This window comes from Lingula anatina, chromosome 1, assembly GCF_051362555.1.
Source record: "Lingula anatina isolate TDL-2025a chromosome 1, LinAna3.0, whole genome shotgun sequence".
Classification (NCBI taxonomy): domain Eukaryota; kingdom Metazoa; phylum Brachiopoda; class Lingulata; order Lingulida; family Lingulidae; genus Lingula; species Lingula anatina.
In genome coordinates this window covers 30,404,607-30,421,484 of record NC_141767.1, presented here as the reverse complement: position 1 = coordinate 30,421,484, position 16,878 = coordinate 30,404,607, and the positions used below count along the sequence as shown (strand labels likewise).

At 33.4% G+C, this 16,878-nt stretch overlaps 1 protein-coding gene across 2 annotated transcripts; it reads left to right on the top strand.

The window, feature by feature from the left end:
- Positions 1-3,464: 3,464 nt before the first annotated feature.
- On the top strand, positions 3,465-13,631 carry LOC147764247 (cilia- and flagella-associated protein 337-like). Of its 2 annotated transcripts, XM_086999485.1 has the most exons (14): positions 3,465-4,118; positions 4,512-4,618; positions 5,109-5,188; positions 5,480-5,534; positions 6,172-6,216; positions 7,354-7,465; positions 7,737-7,899; positions 8,364-8,515; positions 10,183-10,400; positions 10,558-10,747; positions 11,055-11,148; positions 11,506-11,677; positions 11,856-11,943; positions 12,201-13,631. In XM_086999485.1, exons 1-9 carry the CDS (start codon positions 4,086-4,088, stop codon positions 10,213-10,215), a joined length of 780 nt encoding a protein of 259 aa, XP_086855611.1. In that variant the 5' UTR covers positions 3,465-4,085; the 3' UTR covers positions 10,216-10,400; positions 10,558-10,747; positions 11,055-11,148; positions 11,506-11,677; positions 11,856-11,943; positions 12,201-13,631. The 2 variants fall into 2 exon arrangements, with proteins under 2 accessions (XP_086855611.1, XP_086855612.1); XM_086999486.1 differs by lacking the exon at positions 6,172-6,216 and having other exon boundaries at positions 3,474-4,118; positions 11,506-11,943.
- Positions 13,632-16,878: the final 3,247 nt, after the last annotated feature.

Here is a 16,878-nt window from a genome sequence, read left to right as displayed (position 1 = left end):
CTGTCCGGCACTAAGGATGAATGTGACTCTCAAAGATTGCAAAACGTAAGGAAATTTAAAAAATTATGGTTTTTCTACCATGTTCCAGTTGTAAAACCACTAGAATTTTGTGGATAGTTCAAGTGAAGAAGAAAAGGAAACGTAGGTGAAAAATGTAAAGGCATTTAAGTTTTAATTACAGTTTTTCTAAGACTGCATTCCCAAAGATTTAGATTGATCTATCTGGATTGACCTAACTCCCTGGGGGTTCATGATCAATTGCTGTCAGCTTTTAGTAGGCCGGACAGACGTTTCAGCTGGCTAAGCTGACAGTTATCTAGTGAGACTTCCTATGGGGATAGATCAATCTAAAATCTGTGGGAATGCAGTTTAAGATGCTAAATTGCTTCACGGTTCAGACAATAGTTTGTAACCTCAACAAAACATAGACATACCTAAACTTCAAAGGCATGCAAACTTTATTAAGGGATACTGTTCACAAAAAAAAAAAAAAAAAAAAAAAAGCTGGTTACTTTGGAGCAAAGTTTATTAAACAAAAAGTGAGTTAATTTTTCTGACTAACAAAATAATATAAATGCAAAATTTGTAAAGTTAATGATGAAATCATACATAATTGACTAAAAAAGTTTATATAATCACTGTCAGGTTGAAATTGTAAGTTTTTTTTTTTTCATTTCACAGGCATTTGAGATTTTGGCAATGAATATAAAGACCCAAAGTAAGTTCAACTTAATTAACACATAATTATGATAACTTCTGTTTTGGTGGTATAATAGAATTTATTACATTTCTGAGTTGTTTACAATGTATTTATTGTAAAGTATAGTATGGATCTCGTATGATTTGTTATCCCTTGACAATATTCTTGGCATTTATATAAGCTTCAGAACTTTGATTGCCAGAATAGTCCATTCTGGTGGGCTTTATTATTTAATAAAAGGTGGCTGCCGTGAGCTCAATGAAGAATGCAGAAAAGGGTAACATCATATTTCATTTAAAATTTCAATCAGTGCCATCAACTGGCTTATATTACTTAATCAGGAATCTATATAAAGTAAAGTCCAATGTTTAGCTTGGTTTATATTTAATATTCTGCATTTATGAGGATGGGCATTTTCTTAATATGAATCTTATTAAGCGTGTACGCTGGCGGTACTCATGGTTTTAGTCCCGACCCGTCTCGTACAGCTCCGCCGGCTCCGCAGTCGGGCGCCGGAAACAAGTCACCGTTACCGCTTCTCCTCCTAGACTGCAAGGACCTGTGTCCCCATCTCTTGGATTTAGGTCACATATAATCTCAACTTAAACACCCTGGTTTTTTGTCTCCTTCAGTGCACTGGCCTGGGCGTGACGCTTGTTGAAATGCACCCTTGTCAAAATTTTTGAAAATTCAATGCTAAATATCTCCCAAACCAAAGGAATTATGGGAAAAATTACTACAGAAGTCTGACCGAAAGTCATATGTGCAGGCATGAGATTTTTCCGTCTTTTGGCGGAATTCCGACTTTTTTCCTTCAAAAATGTCATTTTTTATATCATTGCAAATCCGTTGAGAAAATTTCAGGGGGGGGGGGGTAGGGGTACCCTTCCCTTCCCCGGCGAGACCCTTCACTCATCGGCACTCGCATGTTTTCAATTTTGACCTTGCCGAAAAACGTTACCAACCGTACATATATATCGATTCTGGGACGCACTGTTATCAAGGGGGAAACTTTTGCGACATCTATACGACATTTATACAGTCATTGAATGCAATTACCGTAAAACGGCCTGTATCCTGTTCATATAGCGCTGCGCGGTTTTTTCCATGTGGTATCGTGTGTCGCTTTTGCGTTTTGGAAAATGAAGCTACTTGAGGCCGGTGTAAACGACGATAGAGTCAGAGAAATCGATAAAGGGATTAAGGATAAATTCAGGTAGGTTGTTTTACTAGATCGGTTGTGTGTATGTCGTATGAAGACATTGAACTTGCATTTGAAAATTTTCATGTTTTGAGTTGTCGACTTGTCGCTCGTTTACGTGTGCGTTAAGATTTTTCTTCGAAAAATCTTTCAGACTTTTTTATCAAAACCAAATCTCATGCCTGTATGTGGAGATTCTAAATATGTCCTTGGATTTGACTTTTGACCGTTTTTTCAAGGTCAAACAAGCCAAAATTTTCTAAAAAATGGGAATTTTCTGTAAAAAAATATTAATATGTGCTAATTTTTGGAAACTATGCAGCCCTAAGCTCTCCTATTTTAGTGAGGGGTTACCATTGGGGACTCCTTTCATCTTTGAGAGTTTGGGGTCAATCGGTGCATTTTCACGGGAGAAGCCGCCATTAGATACCAAAACTGAAAACTCGCTCTAAATCTGGAATGGTAAATGCCAGAGATCTCTGTTTTATTGCATTTTGTAGACCTTGTCAAGTGCAATACTGGAGGTGGTATCCATTTTTTTGTTTTTGATATGGTTTAGGCGTTGCCCTATATTTTAATCAATCATTTATTTAAGTGAATGTGCAAGCCTATATAAATTACATTTTCATTTTCTCTCTTTATATATTTGTAGAGGGATTGCCACTTCAGCCTGATTCATGGTTGACATAATGCAAAAGGAATGTGTATTATGGCTGGTGACTCGATCAGAGGAAGAAACATGGGCTGGAGTATGGAGATGTGTATTATGGCTGGTGAGGAAGAAACATGGGCTGGAGTGTGGAGATGCACAAAAACTAGGTGCCGAAACTGAGTTTGGATTATAAAATTATGAAACTTTGTCTTTTTTAAGGATACTATATAACTAAACATTTGCCAAAAACTCCTTATTTATTGAAAACATACATCATTTTGGATAATAAATATATCTTCAGTGTTCCATGACAAAATTAATTAGCATTTACACACGTCATGTCACATTTCTCTTTTACCTGAGCACGCACAAACACTGTTTTAACACAAATTTAATGACACCATTTAATATTCCAAAACCCTGCCAGCAATTTTTCTTAAAAGCCTTAGTTCAGATTTAATCATTAACAAAGCAAAATGATGCCTTTGTTGAATGGAAATCTGTTATTAGGGGTTCATACCCAGCGGGCAAATCAACATTGAATCAATGTTGAATCAACGTTGATGGTCAACGTTGAAACTATGTTGATATGACGTTGACTATGAAAGTTGACTCAATGTTGAACCATCAAGGCTGAATCAACCTTGAGGTCTCAATGTTGAATCAACGTTGACGGTCAACGTTGAAACTATGTTGATATGACGTTGACTATGAAAGTTGACTCAACGTTGAACCATCAAGGTTGAATCAACCTTGAGGTCTCAATGTTGAATCAACGTTGACGGTCAATGCTGAAACTATGTTGATATGATGTTGACTATGAAAGTTGACTCAACGTTGAACCATCAAGGTTGAATCAACCTTGAGGTCTCAATGTTGAATCAACGTTGACCGTCAACGTTGAAACTATGTTGATATGACGTTGACTATGAAAGTTGACTCAACGTTGAACCATCAAGGTTGAATCAACCTTGAACCATCAAGTTTGAAACAACCTTGAGGTATCAATGTTGAATCAACATTGATACCTCAATGTTGAATCAATGTTGAAATAAAGTTGAATTTGAAAATTGAATTAACGTTGATATATCAATTAGGGTATCAGGATATTTGATTGAAATTTGCCTGATGGCTGAAGGTGTTCTCCAAGATATCAAGCATTTCTTGAAATAAAAAGACTCAGATCTGAAAAGGGGGGGAAATTAGGATAATTACCTACAAAAAAAGGTAATTTCGGAAGAAAAGGGGGGGGGGGGTCCAGACCCCGGGACCGGCCCCTGTATCCACCTATGGGTCGTCAGATTCTTTTTAAACTTCCCAGTTTGATGCTCAGTGTTACGGACCAAAACAGCCCGAACATAAAAAAACACAAACATCAACTAACTTAACTATGAATATTATATGTTACAAACAATGAACATACACTACATAAACTAACTACATGTAATACTATCATGTTGCATTAACTTTAACATTTGTCAAATACAGTTAAATTCTAACAGATTCGTAGACAGTTAAGTTTTGAAGACGCAATGTCACAGTTTTACGAGTCCTCAGCTGCCTCGGTAAGTATAGTAGTATTTTCTTTTATACATTATGTGCTTGCGTGCATATGGTACATGCATTTGTATGTCAGCATATATGCATATGCATGTATGGGTGTGCACACATATTCAGTCAGTCTGATACATGAATTTCCTTTGCCTGTATTCCAATTTTTGCCGATGCTTGTATGTGAATTGAAGTATAATTAGTTGCTTTTCTTTAGTTGATATTATAAAATATACACTCTATACTGATTTATTTACTAATGAAGTTTTGTCACTTATGTACAAATGTTTATGTTTACAAAGGAAATAAAAAATTCATCCGTGTATTGTATGTTAAGAGTATGAAATTAATTTGAATACAGATAGTCAAGAGTTTGTTTTAAGTAGTTATGTTTGTGTATTTTGCAGACAGTGAAGCTGAAGGATTTTGAAAGTGGCAACCCAATCTTTGACTTCAGTAATGCTCATGGGGATGCTGCCATCACATGCTTGTGCTTTGATAACACAGGCAGAAGGTAATATAGGTCACTTTACTGGTATTTGCCATTTGACTGGTGCTAATACCATAAACAAGTATAATATATATATATTATACTTGTTTATGGTATTAGCACCAGTCAAATTATTATATATTATACTTGTTTATGGTATTAGCACCAGTCAAATGGCAAATGCCAGTAAAAGGTCCATAAATTTGTTCAATTACTTACCACTTCTTTTATTTGGGCTTCTAAGTTCTTAGACCATGGCAGTTAGAAGGGCTTTTTTTGTGCAAATTGTAATATATTTACTTTAGTATAATACAATCTGATCTAGAACAAAATACAACTGCAAACTAATTATATACATAAAAACCTGGAATGTGTACTAATTCTGTCTTGTGAAAAAATAATTAAATCATATAATACTTGGAAGATAGCATTGTTTGAACTTTGGTAGCTGTGTTTCTTGGTTAAATGATCAAAAGCAAAATTTGGTCCTGAAATTTAATTTATTTGATTGTAGGTGTATCACTGGTGCCAGAGATGGCTGTCTTAAAATATGGAACTACAACAATGGGCATTGTCTCAGGGTTTTAATGAAAGGTAGTATTATTATTATTAATATAATTATTTTTATTATTATTTGAATGTCTCATTTTCTAGTGAAGGCACTTTTGTGAGGGTGAATTTTGCTAAATTTTTGAAATTGCTTTTATTATAAACTCTTTCCATCCATCTTGCCTAGATTTCACTAGTTGCATCTATTTTAATTTTTTTCTGATGGTTGAAACTATAAATAAAACTGTCACTAAGATCTGAATAGATAAAATTATCATGGTTTGTTTAAATCAATATCATATATGGAATTGATGATATTTCTTCCTCATTTTACAGAGTCTGGCAATGATGAGATTTGTTCCTGTGCATATATAGAAATGAACAAGAATAGGTAAGTCAAGGAGCAGAGAACATTGCTTTGTAGTGAATACCATAATGTAAATATTTATAGTAAATGTTAGTGGCAAATTAACCTACATATTCATATGCAACATTAACATTTGACTATTTTTCTAGCTTGGTAACCTTTCTTTTCTGTAATTCTTCCTGTGATCTTTTAAATGTATATAGACTTATCTCATATTTATCCTTTAATACTAATCTTCAGTGGGAGATTACTGTGTCTCATGCTAAAAGTTGCCATTAAATTTTTTGTTTAATTTCTTTAAAAACTTCTTTAATTAGTAAGACTGGAATATATAAAAGGTATAGCTGTTTGGGTTCAAATGTTCAAATGCAGTTGATGCATCATGATTCTTATTGACGTTATATTCATTTCTTGTTTGAATTTGTGCAGAGATTTGATGTTCAGAATAATAAGGCCATGGTTAATTCTCTGTTTGGTAAAGATTTTTTTTAATTATAATATTTAATTTTTTTTAAAACATGGGTGTTAACATCATACATGGCTTAGTTGTTTGGTAATGATTTCCCCAGTCTTCTTAGTTAAATTTTAGTTAATATTTTGTGTTATCATCTTTTTATTTGTTCAGTTGATAATAATTTTTTTCAATACTACTGTGATACAGGAAGTTACTTGATGTTAACACAGAAATTGAAATCAGACCACAGAGGTAGATGTTTGCAAGCTGTCTTGTATACAACATCATAGAGCTTGAGTTTATATCTTGAGTTTATACAGCAAATTAGGCAGTGATATTCAGGGTGCTTTTAAAGATTTTGTAAAAGTCATTCTCAGAAGTATGAACAGAAAATTAGGTGGCGATATTAAGGATGCTTTTAGAGATTTTAAAAAGTCATTTTTGAGAGTTTAGACAGCAAATTAGGCAATGGTATTTAGGGCGCTATTAAAGATTTTTTGTAAAAGTCATTTTTGAGAATTTAGACAGCAAATTGGGCAGTGATATTCAGGGTGCTTTGGAATATATTTGACAGCTTCACTTATGTTTTGCAGTTGGTGCATATTGAGCAGAAAATCTACACTATTCTTTGTAAATACCAATGACATGCTTAAATTGTAAACAGTGTATTATTCAATTTGATATACATATGATTAGACATAGACATGCTTGCAGATCTCTTTGCTCGGTGTCAAAGACTATATTTCCTTATGAGGCTTGGGATTTGAAATTACAGCTAATTGCTTGTTAGATAGAACAATTTTATGACTTAATGACAATGATTTTTTTTTATTTTGACATACAAATGAAATTCATCATGTGATCTTTTATGGCAATGTCCCATTTATATGTTTGTTATTATTACTGCTCTTGATAACTTTTTAGTTGCTATTTGAAGGCATTTTTGTGTTTTTGTGTGGGTTTCTGTGGTTTTCTTTTTTGCTTGTGCGTGTTTGATTGCTTATATTAAAAGGGAAGGCTTTACATTCATGTTGGATATGCTTTTATGATAAGCACATAAATATTAAGTTAATACAATCAATATTTTTCCTTAATCAAGTACATTGAAAAGGCACCATGTCAATGGGCACAACTTTGATTTGTGAAGTAAAATGTAATAAGTAAATAATCAATTAACCAGTTTCATCTTGTGTGTATCCTGGTGTTTTGCTTTAAAATTATTGTGTTTTTGATATTAATGATAATAGTTTTCAGCTTAATGAAACAGAACTTAAATATGTTCACTGCTAGCACAAAATGCCTACTGTAACAATAGTCTTGTAAAACTTCAACATTTAAGTTGCAGTTATATTTCAAATCAATTTCTATAACACCTGCTGTTCACTTCAGGTACGTGGTATCTGTGGGCTTGGACCATAGGGTCAACATCTACTCTGATGACCAGGACGATGATGATGTCAGACATACCATTGACCCACAGCCTCCCTGGCAGGATGACCTGGTCAGTAGATGGACACTCAGACTGGATTAAATTTTTTTAAATAATAATATAATGAGTAGATTAAGATTTATTGGTTCAACCTTCAGGAAGAATACACTTGATTGGAGTATCCTGTTCTGCAATCCCTCTTTAGCCTCCAAATTTAAGAGGGCATGCAGTGCAATCCCCTTGCCCTTTCTAAAGTTCTGAACCTGCAGATGTGATACAAGTTTTTCTATTCATTTTTTCAGCTATGAATGATACATATACTAAAATATAATAATGATTTCAGGAAAATGGTCACAAGGAGGACATTCTTTCTGTGGCTTTCTGTCCACCCAATCTTCTGGCCACATCCAGTTATGATGGAGAGGTCATTGTATGGAACATGGTGTCTGGACACATCTTCTGCCACCTGTTTGCTCCAGTACCTAAGGGATACAAGGACCAGTCATGTAGGTGCTGTGTTTGTAGACCAGATAATATCAGTCAACTTTTACCTGAGATAAGTCAGTAGTAGTCTAAATAAATTATTGTCTTATAAAGAGAAAGAAATGGATAATGTTTTAGAACAGTTGTTTATTTAGTAGACTATCACAGATTAATTTTGAATAAAAGAAGTTCAGAATCAAAGCAAAGATTACAGTTTTTTGCTTACATGTAGCTCATTCTGACTTGTCAGAAAATGCGACTTTTAACAATAAGTTGCAGTTTATCTCTGTGAAATGCCACTTAACTGAAGACATACATTATGAAGAAGATGTTTTAAATTTTGTAGAAAAATAATTTAAAGAACTCCAGTTATGATAAATCAATAATCAATTTTTTAACCAGCACTAGGAATGGGAGACAGTTTTTACTCTCATTAAAAATCCAAAAAAATTATATTTGCATATTAACAAAACTGTCCATGTTTCAGTGGATGGCGACTTGAGCATCAACAAGCTGTTGTTTTTGAGATCTCGAGCACACAAGAAGGATGCAGCATCTCTCATTGCAGGAGGACCCAGGGGTTACCTCCACTTCTGGAATGTGTTCCACGGAGGTTCTCTGTACACCCAGTTTACAGGGGTAAGATATTATGTGTGGTTAGTTCATTCAGTGGTGGAGCATGAGGTTGACATTTGAGCAAAATGGCTTGGAAAAATTTGGACATATTAGAATCTTTTTGCACTAGTGGTTTAAGGATAAAAAAAAAAAAAAAAAAAAAAAAAAAAAAAAAGATTGACAAACCTGAAGTTCATATAGATTATACAAATAAGGTAAATTGCTCTAGCAAGGAATTTAAAGAAAGTCTAATCTACAAGATGAGTCTTTTGGATTAAAATCTTCTACAGTGTATGAAAGTACAAAGCAAAAAGTTTAAACGTTCCTCCTGATAGTGTGGGGTTTTGAAGACGCAATGTCACCGTTCCATGTCCTTATCTGTTGAACGATCCTCCTGATAGTGTGGCCTCACAAAGTACTGTTAATAAAGTACAGTTTTTGTACTGTAAAAGTGTTACACACTGTCCACACTCACGTGTTGCATCAGTTCATGTTATCCGGAGTCTCGCACTTAATAACAGTCCCGCACTTCATTTACATTATACAAGTAAGCAGGCACATACGGTAATTACTCATAAAAATTAAACAACAAATTAGCTTTACTAAAATAATTATAACGTCACATCAGGTAGTTAAGATAATTTTAAGAATACAAAAACAAAGGGTCACCAGTCTAATTTTTTTCTCACAGCTTACTTAAATTTCCAGAAAAACAGGCATTTTTGGCTTTTTCAAGCTTTTTCTTCAACCTTGAGTAAAATTTTGTCAATTTGCCATAAAGTAAGGCTGGTGACCCTATGTTTTTTTCTTTTTCTTAAAGATAACCTGTGGAAAGTTTAAAAAAAACTGACGGCCGCTTTTTTCACAAAATTAATTTTAATGAAAAAGGGGTAAAACAAGCGTTTTATGAGGGGTAATGGCCTATGCATACCTCTCTAGTGAGATAATCATTTAAAACTATTATCAAGGTTATGATTAAGGTTATAAAGTTAAGGTTGGCCCAATGTTGAGATCCAGTTGATATGTCAACATTGACAAAGGGTTTACAAACACAGGTTGATTCAATGTTGAAATCCTGTTGATCTATCAACATTGACAATCGGTTGACAAGAAAAGGTTGATCCAATGTTGAAATCCTGTTGATCTATCAACATTGAAAATTGATTGACAAAGAAAGGTTAAGTCAATGTTGAGACCCTGTTGATCTATCAACATTGACAATTGGTTGACAAGAAAAGGTTGATTCAATGTTGAGATCTTGTTGATCTATCAATATTGATGGATCAACATCATCTCAACCTATCCTCAATGTTGAATCAACGTTGAGTGCCCGCTGGGTAACTCCATAAAAATGACAGCACAGGATTATAGTCCTAAGACTTGTGGTCAACTTTGCCACATTGGTGACAAAATCTTTTGCAGGGATGAAGTTACACCCCCTACCGATTGCTTTCTCACCTCAGTTAAAGAAAATAAAGAACACATAATTTGTGTCTTTTGTGTTTGTGTGTGTGTGTGTATGTGTTTCATGTTAATTTAGTCTGAGTAAAATTTGGTATATTAAATAAACTATTAAACCAAAAATTTAACATAGAATATCTATCATAGCATCATTATGATACTGTGTCATTAATTTAATTCTATCTATCTGTCTGTCTATTTTATTAAATGATGTATTAAAATATTTTCAGATACCTGCTGAGCAACAAAGCCACCTAATGTGACCAATGTGGATAATGAGGCAATCCTCCCATCAGAAGATGTTTTTTTTTATCGTGGAAAGTTTAAACGGCTATATATTTAATCTGCAGGGATATGCTCTGGAGACCCCACCCCCTGTCACAAACATCACTACTTTGACTTTACCTCCTGTACTCTCCTTTAGGAATAGGAGGGCATCATTTGCAAGGTGAGAGGATGAATTGCATTTATGATTTCATTAAGTGTTTCTTTATTAAATTACAAAAGAATGAACTGCAATTGTCTTCAATTCAATCAATGCAACATAACTGAAATAGGCTCTGTTTGAAAGTAAAAATATAAAAATCACTGATTTCTTTTTACAGTAAGGTCTATCAGGAAGTGGTGTATGGAAAATCTCTTATCAGTGTGGCCTTTGTTACTGTCAATCTGATGCCTGACACATGTAGTGTCCCTGGAGTGTTACGTAGGGTTGTTGAGACAGGACACTCATCCAATTACCAATTTTGATGGACTTTGCAGATTGTGAACTCACAAACACAGAAGCCACCTGAGGTAAGCTTCCCCCCACCCGCACCCCCACCCTAATAAGCATTTGATAAGTCATGAAAAGGCATTAGGGGATAAGAAATTGCCCAAATTCTTAAAAATTGAATGGATTATCACTCACAAAAGAGCTTTGTTTTAATGCAAGCTCTCCATCTTCCATGCCTTCCCATATCTTTGTTTTAAAATGGAATTAGTCATACTTTCTGAGCAAATATTTTCATTTGTCAATTTTTACTACCATTAACAATAAAAGTATGCTAAATCACTTCAAATGTAACCTGCACGATTGTAAGACTTTAATTTTTATTTCCAGCAAGTGAATTGTGGAAATGCAATTCAAGAAAAATTTACATTATGTCAGAGAGCAATGCCCAGGTGTTGTATGCAGCCCGGATGTCTGGGTGAAGGTATTAGCTTTTCTTATATATGTGGTATTTAAGCGTATTCCATTTGATTGCATTTTATTTTATTATACACATGAAGACTTTAATATGAAGATAAAGTAAAGTTGGTGCCAAGCTGATGATTTTGCAAATCAAAAATACATTCATGGAGTTTGTGCAGTTGAGGAAAACCAGGGTATGCTGTTGTATACTGGCTGTTTATCTTGTGAAATCTACCCATGTTTATGAATTGATATAATTAAAGAAAAATGCAGCATGGCTTGCCTACATCTGAAATGGTGGATTGAGTTTTTGTTTTTATTTTATTTAAAGTCAAAAATTTTGTCACTCTGTATTTGAATAAATTTGATCAAATTTCAGAGTATTATGGAGAATACTGTGAAAAGGAGCCTTCAGCTTTCACTGGAGCTGATGCAAGTTCACATAAGTTGATAGTAGACTACATAATCTTTTATCAAGATCCTTTTTGAGGTCAAATTTGAAAAACTGTATTTGGTTTAAAATTTCATTTTGTTGATTATCATATCTCATAGTAAGTTTCTTTTAACATTTTTGCATCTAAGATTAAATTCATCTTATGTCAGTCTTGGTTGTTCTAGTTAAATTGCTGTATGGTATTTTTATCATATTGTAAATAAGTCCCTGTTGCTTCTTCAATGAATTATTTCCCTTCTTGATTTGATACATTCCCAGTAAATATGTTATTTCAGAAACAGCTGCCATTGTGGTCCCCATTATACTTGGGGTCATCCTATTAGAGGCAGTTATTGTTGTGTTCCTATTTCTGCAAAGAAGAAGGTAAGATTTCTCTCTCTCTCTCTTGCAAAGAATTTTAAGAAAAAATTGTTAAGTCATCTTAGATGATATCAAATTCATCTTAGAAAATAAGTTGTTCATTATCAAACTCTTTTTTCTTAAAGACATATAAGGTATAATCATTGCAGCAATTTTTTAAAGACTCATTTAATATTTAATATAAGTCCAAATATTAATCTTTTGGTAATGATAACAAACAATTCCCTTGCATATTGAAATAGTTGTTGCTGTTATTTCAGTATGGGCAAGGCCCTAGCTGCATTTGAATGGGGAGGGGGTGAATTCAGATTGGGGCATCTGCAGGAACTGGCTTTCCATGGAGAAAAGGTTGTGGCCATCAGCATGCCAGACTTAGCATATGACAGCTCTGTGGCACAGAATGGAGTAAATAGCTTCAATAACTGGAAATTTTCTTTTTATTCATTAGTCTAAAGTGCTTGTCTTTTTTGAAGACTACAACAACCCAAAAAACATGCTAAACCTAAAACAGGGCATGGCCAGCCCCAATGACCCACTCATTCCAATGGGGTACCAGACAACCAGTCATCAGAGATCACAGTCCATATACCACATAAAGAATGTATTAATTACTTTAAAATGTGAGGAGAAATGATACAGCTCAGTCAGTGTAGCAAGTAGAGTTGATATGATTCCAGATGAAAATACAAAACAGCAATTTGCAGTTTGTTTTAAAACATCATCCTAGAAATATATCTGTGTTGGATTCCTTGGTGTACTCAACATTCCAAGAACTATTGTCTTGGTTCAGAAACGGGTAGAAGATAAATTTATATTTAATAGCATACAAGACATGTTGATGGTTTTTTCCTTCTGGCTTTGAACTGTATGTCATGTGACATTTAATAGACGTCTTCAGATGGGAATTTTATCAATATTTGATCAATACAAAAGCTGGAAGAAAATTAGTCCCACTCCATTGCAACATTACTTATATATGATTTTTATTTACAGACAGATGTGTCTGAACATATTACTGTCACATGCGTCTGTCATCACCGTCTTTGCCATGCACTTTCAGTGTTATAACGATAAGTAGAAAACTATTTTGTCTGCAAACTTACAAAACTGATGAATATTAATATACTGGATGAGTTTGAAAATCAGCTTTATTTTTATAATTTTTACAACATTCATTTTTTTTTTTGTATAAGTGGTTTTTTTCTCAGGTTCAATTCTTAGACATAAATGTCTCATTATTGAACATATTACATACATAAATTTGATAAATGTGTTCTTTTGACAAATTCTGCACTTTAACAATTTTGTTAGTTGATTATATAAAAATGATGGTAAATCTGTTATCATGTAATGTGAAATAAAGAGTCAAAATTGGAAAATAAAATTATATCAGTGCAGTTTGTCAAATTCAATCCTTCACTATGTTTATAATTACAAAATGGAGCAAATTGCATATTTAAAATTGTTCAATTGATGTATTTTTTATATGTTTGAATAGAGGCCGGTTGATACCATATTGCTGTACTTGAAATTTTGTTTGTTCTGTTAGTCTTAGTGCATTGTTCTTTAAGTATGAGATATATTAGTTTTGATTTTTAGATACTTGTCAAAAAGAATTTTTTTTGTAGTGTGTGCATGCCAATATTATGAATGTTCTCCCTTATTTTACTGAAATAAAGGATGTTTTTGGGGAAAAAATGTGTATATTCAATTGTTGCTCTTTTTCTCCCTCTAATCTTTTTCCTTTCACTTTAATTTTTATAAAAAATCCCTCAATATTTGTTAAAAATGGAATATCAATAAGAAGATTTTCCAATTAAAAATATACAAATTTATATATTTTGATTACCCCCAAGTTAATGGATTATGCTTTCTTTTATGGAGTGCTTTGCTGAAAGATATTCTGTATAATTAAATAGTATATTTGATGATAACAGACAACAATAAATCTTTACTAGTTTTTCAAATCCGGCTGCAGGGGTACGTACGGAAAAAATTTAGCCCCAAAATATTATTCGTTCCTATACTCCCGTTACCAATAGATAGATAAAGGAAAAACTGAAAAAACATCTTTTTATGTACAGACACAGATGTGTCTGTACATATTGCCATCACCTGCGTCTGTCGTCGCCGTCGCCGTCGCCGATGCCGATGCCGATGCCGTCGCCGGCGCCGTGCACTTTCCTTGTAAACACGATAAGTGGAAGGCAGTTTTACTTTTTGGCTTTATATTTACAGAGCTGATGAATATTCATAAAACGCAGGTCAAGTTCGAAAATCAGCATGATCGGGCCATTATTGTAGAAGTTATGCTGTTTTTTCACTTTTCAGCATATATGCAACCTTGTAAACACATTTTAAGGAAAACCGTTAGGCCTGTTGTCATGACACTCAGGAATAATCAATCTTACTAAAACGCAGGTCAAGTTTGAAAATCAGCATGATCGGGCCACTATTTTAGTAGTTATGTGGTTTTTTCATTGTTCAGCATATATGCAACACTGTAAACACAATATAAGAAAAACAGTAAGCCCAATTGTCATTAAACTCACAGGAATGGTCAGTCTTACTAGAACGCAGGTTGAGTTCGAAAATCAGCATAATCGGGGCATTATTTTAGAAGTTATGCTGTTTTTTCACATTTCCTCAGATTTCCTCAGATTTAATTCTTAGGCATGTTAATATCCTTATTATTTAAGTAAAAAGATACGTAAAAGTGTTTGTTTGACATTTCCTGCATCTTTACAACATTGTTAGTTGATTATGTAAAAATGATGGTAAACTTGTTATCGTGAATTGTGTAATAAAGTGTCAAAAATGGAAATAAACTCATATCATTGCAGTTTGTCAGATTCAATCATTCACTATGTTCAGAATCTCAGAATGGAAGAAATTGGACATTTAACACTGTTCTATTGATATTTTTCACATCTCATCAATTTTCTTAGTTGATCTTATAAAAATGGCGGTAACCTATTAATTTTGTTTTATGTTAAAAAAGTGTTAAAAATGGAAATAAACCCATTTCAGAACAGTGCTGTCTTGTTTACATTTTGGTATTTTGAAGGTGTGACTTTGAAGTTCCATCGGCCTAAAAACCTTTGTTAGTCACGTTTACTATTTGTCCATGATACTAATATTTTATTATTAAAAATTGATGATCATTATGCTGTTAAACATTATGTAATATTGCATCAAAATTTGAAAAAAACCTATTTTGGGCACTGCTCCCATGATGACCATTTAAGAAAAACCATGTCACTTACTGTTCTCAAACAGTACAGTTAATATGTACAGATGTGTCTGTACATATTGCCATCACCTGCGTCTGTCGTCGCCGTCGTTGCCGTCGCTGTCGCCGGCGCCATGCACTTTCATTGTAAACACGATAAGTGGAAGGCAGTTTTACTTTTTGGCTGTATATTTACAGAGCTGATGAATATTCATAAAATGCAGGTCAAGGTCGAAAATCGGCATGATCGGGCCACTATTTTAGTAGTTATGCTTTTTTTTCACTTTTCAGCATATATGCAACACTGTAAACACAATATAAGAAAAACAGATAGGCCAATTGTCATTAAACTCACAGGAGTGGTCATTCCTGCTAAAACGCAGGTTGAGTTCAAAAATCAGCATAATCGGGCCATTATTTTAAAGAAATGCAGTTTTTTCACATTTCCTCAGATTTGATTCTTAGGCATGTAAACAGTTTCATTATTGAACTAATAAGATACGTAAAAGTGTTTGTTTGGCATTTCCTGCAATTTTACAACATTATTAGTTGATTATGTAAAAATGATGGTAAACTTGTTATCGTGTATAGTGTAATAAAGTTTCAAAATTGGAAATAAACTCATATCATTGCAGTTTGTCAGATTCAATCATTCACTATGTTCAGAATCTCAGAATGGAAGAGATTGGACATTTAACACTGCTCTGTTGATATTTTTCCCATCTCATCAATTTTCTTAGTTTATCATATAAAAACGGCAGAAAACTGATAATTTTGTTTTATGTTAAAAATTGTTAAAAATGGAAAAAAAAAACATTTCAGAACAGTGCTGTCTCGTTTACATTTTGGCATTTTCAAGTTGTGACTTTGAAGTTCCATGGGCCTGAAGACCTTTGCTAGTCACATTTTCTGAATATCCATAATACTAATATTTTATTATTAAAGTTGATGGTCATTATGCTGTTAAACATTATGTAATATTGCATCAAAATTTGAAAAAAAAAAAAAAACTATTTTGGGCACTGCTCCCATGATGACCATTTAAGAAAAACCATGTCATTTACTGTTCTCAAACTTACAGGAAAGAAACATGGGACTAAAATACAGCTTCAGTAGGAAATACAGTCTGTTTGGTAATTCTTGCTGCCAGTTAAACAGTTATTTTGTGAAAATTTAATTTTTCACATATTGGCATTTTCAAGGTATGACTTTGAAGTTCCACGGGCTTGAAGACCCATGCTAGTCACATTTTCTGAAAATCCATGATACGTATATTTTATTATTAAAATTGAGTTATTATGCTGTTAACCATTATGTAATATTGCATCAGAATAGAAGAAAACACAATTTTGGGTGCTGCTGCCATGATGACTATTATGGGAAAACCATGTTACTTATGATTGCCAAACTTTCAAAAAAGAAAAACAGGACTAAAATGCAGTCTGAGTTGGAAAAGCAGTCTAAGGAACTTCTTTTTCTGGAAGTTATACATTTTCAAAGTGTAAACTTGTCACATATTTTAATTACATTGGTATTACCTGTTGAGGATAATTAAAATTTGATGTTGAATTTGCAGTTTAACATAATGTATTTTTGCATCAGAATTGACAGTAGCCTATTTTGTGCATAGTTATTTCCTGTTTTTTGTCTGTACATTTGACAGCTTTGCTGCCTTGTTAGATTTAAATACCGATAGATCCGATTTT

What these genes read in the sequence shown, in the direction of transcription:
- LOC147764247 (XM_086999485.1), top strand. Translation starts at nt 4,086, where the DNA reads ATGTCACAGTTTTACGAGTCCTCAGCTGCCTCG. An exon ending in TTTGATAACACAGGCAGAAG is followed by an intron (nt 4,619 to 5,108) that starts GTAATATAGGTC and finishes ATTTGATTGTAG; the next exon opens with GTGTATCACTGGTGCCAGAG. An exon ending in ATAGAAATGAACAAGAATAG is followed by an intron (nt 5,535 to 6,171) that starts GTAAGTCAAGGA and finishes ACTGTGATACAG; the next exon opens with GAAGTTACTTGATGTTAACA.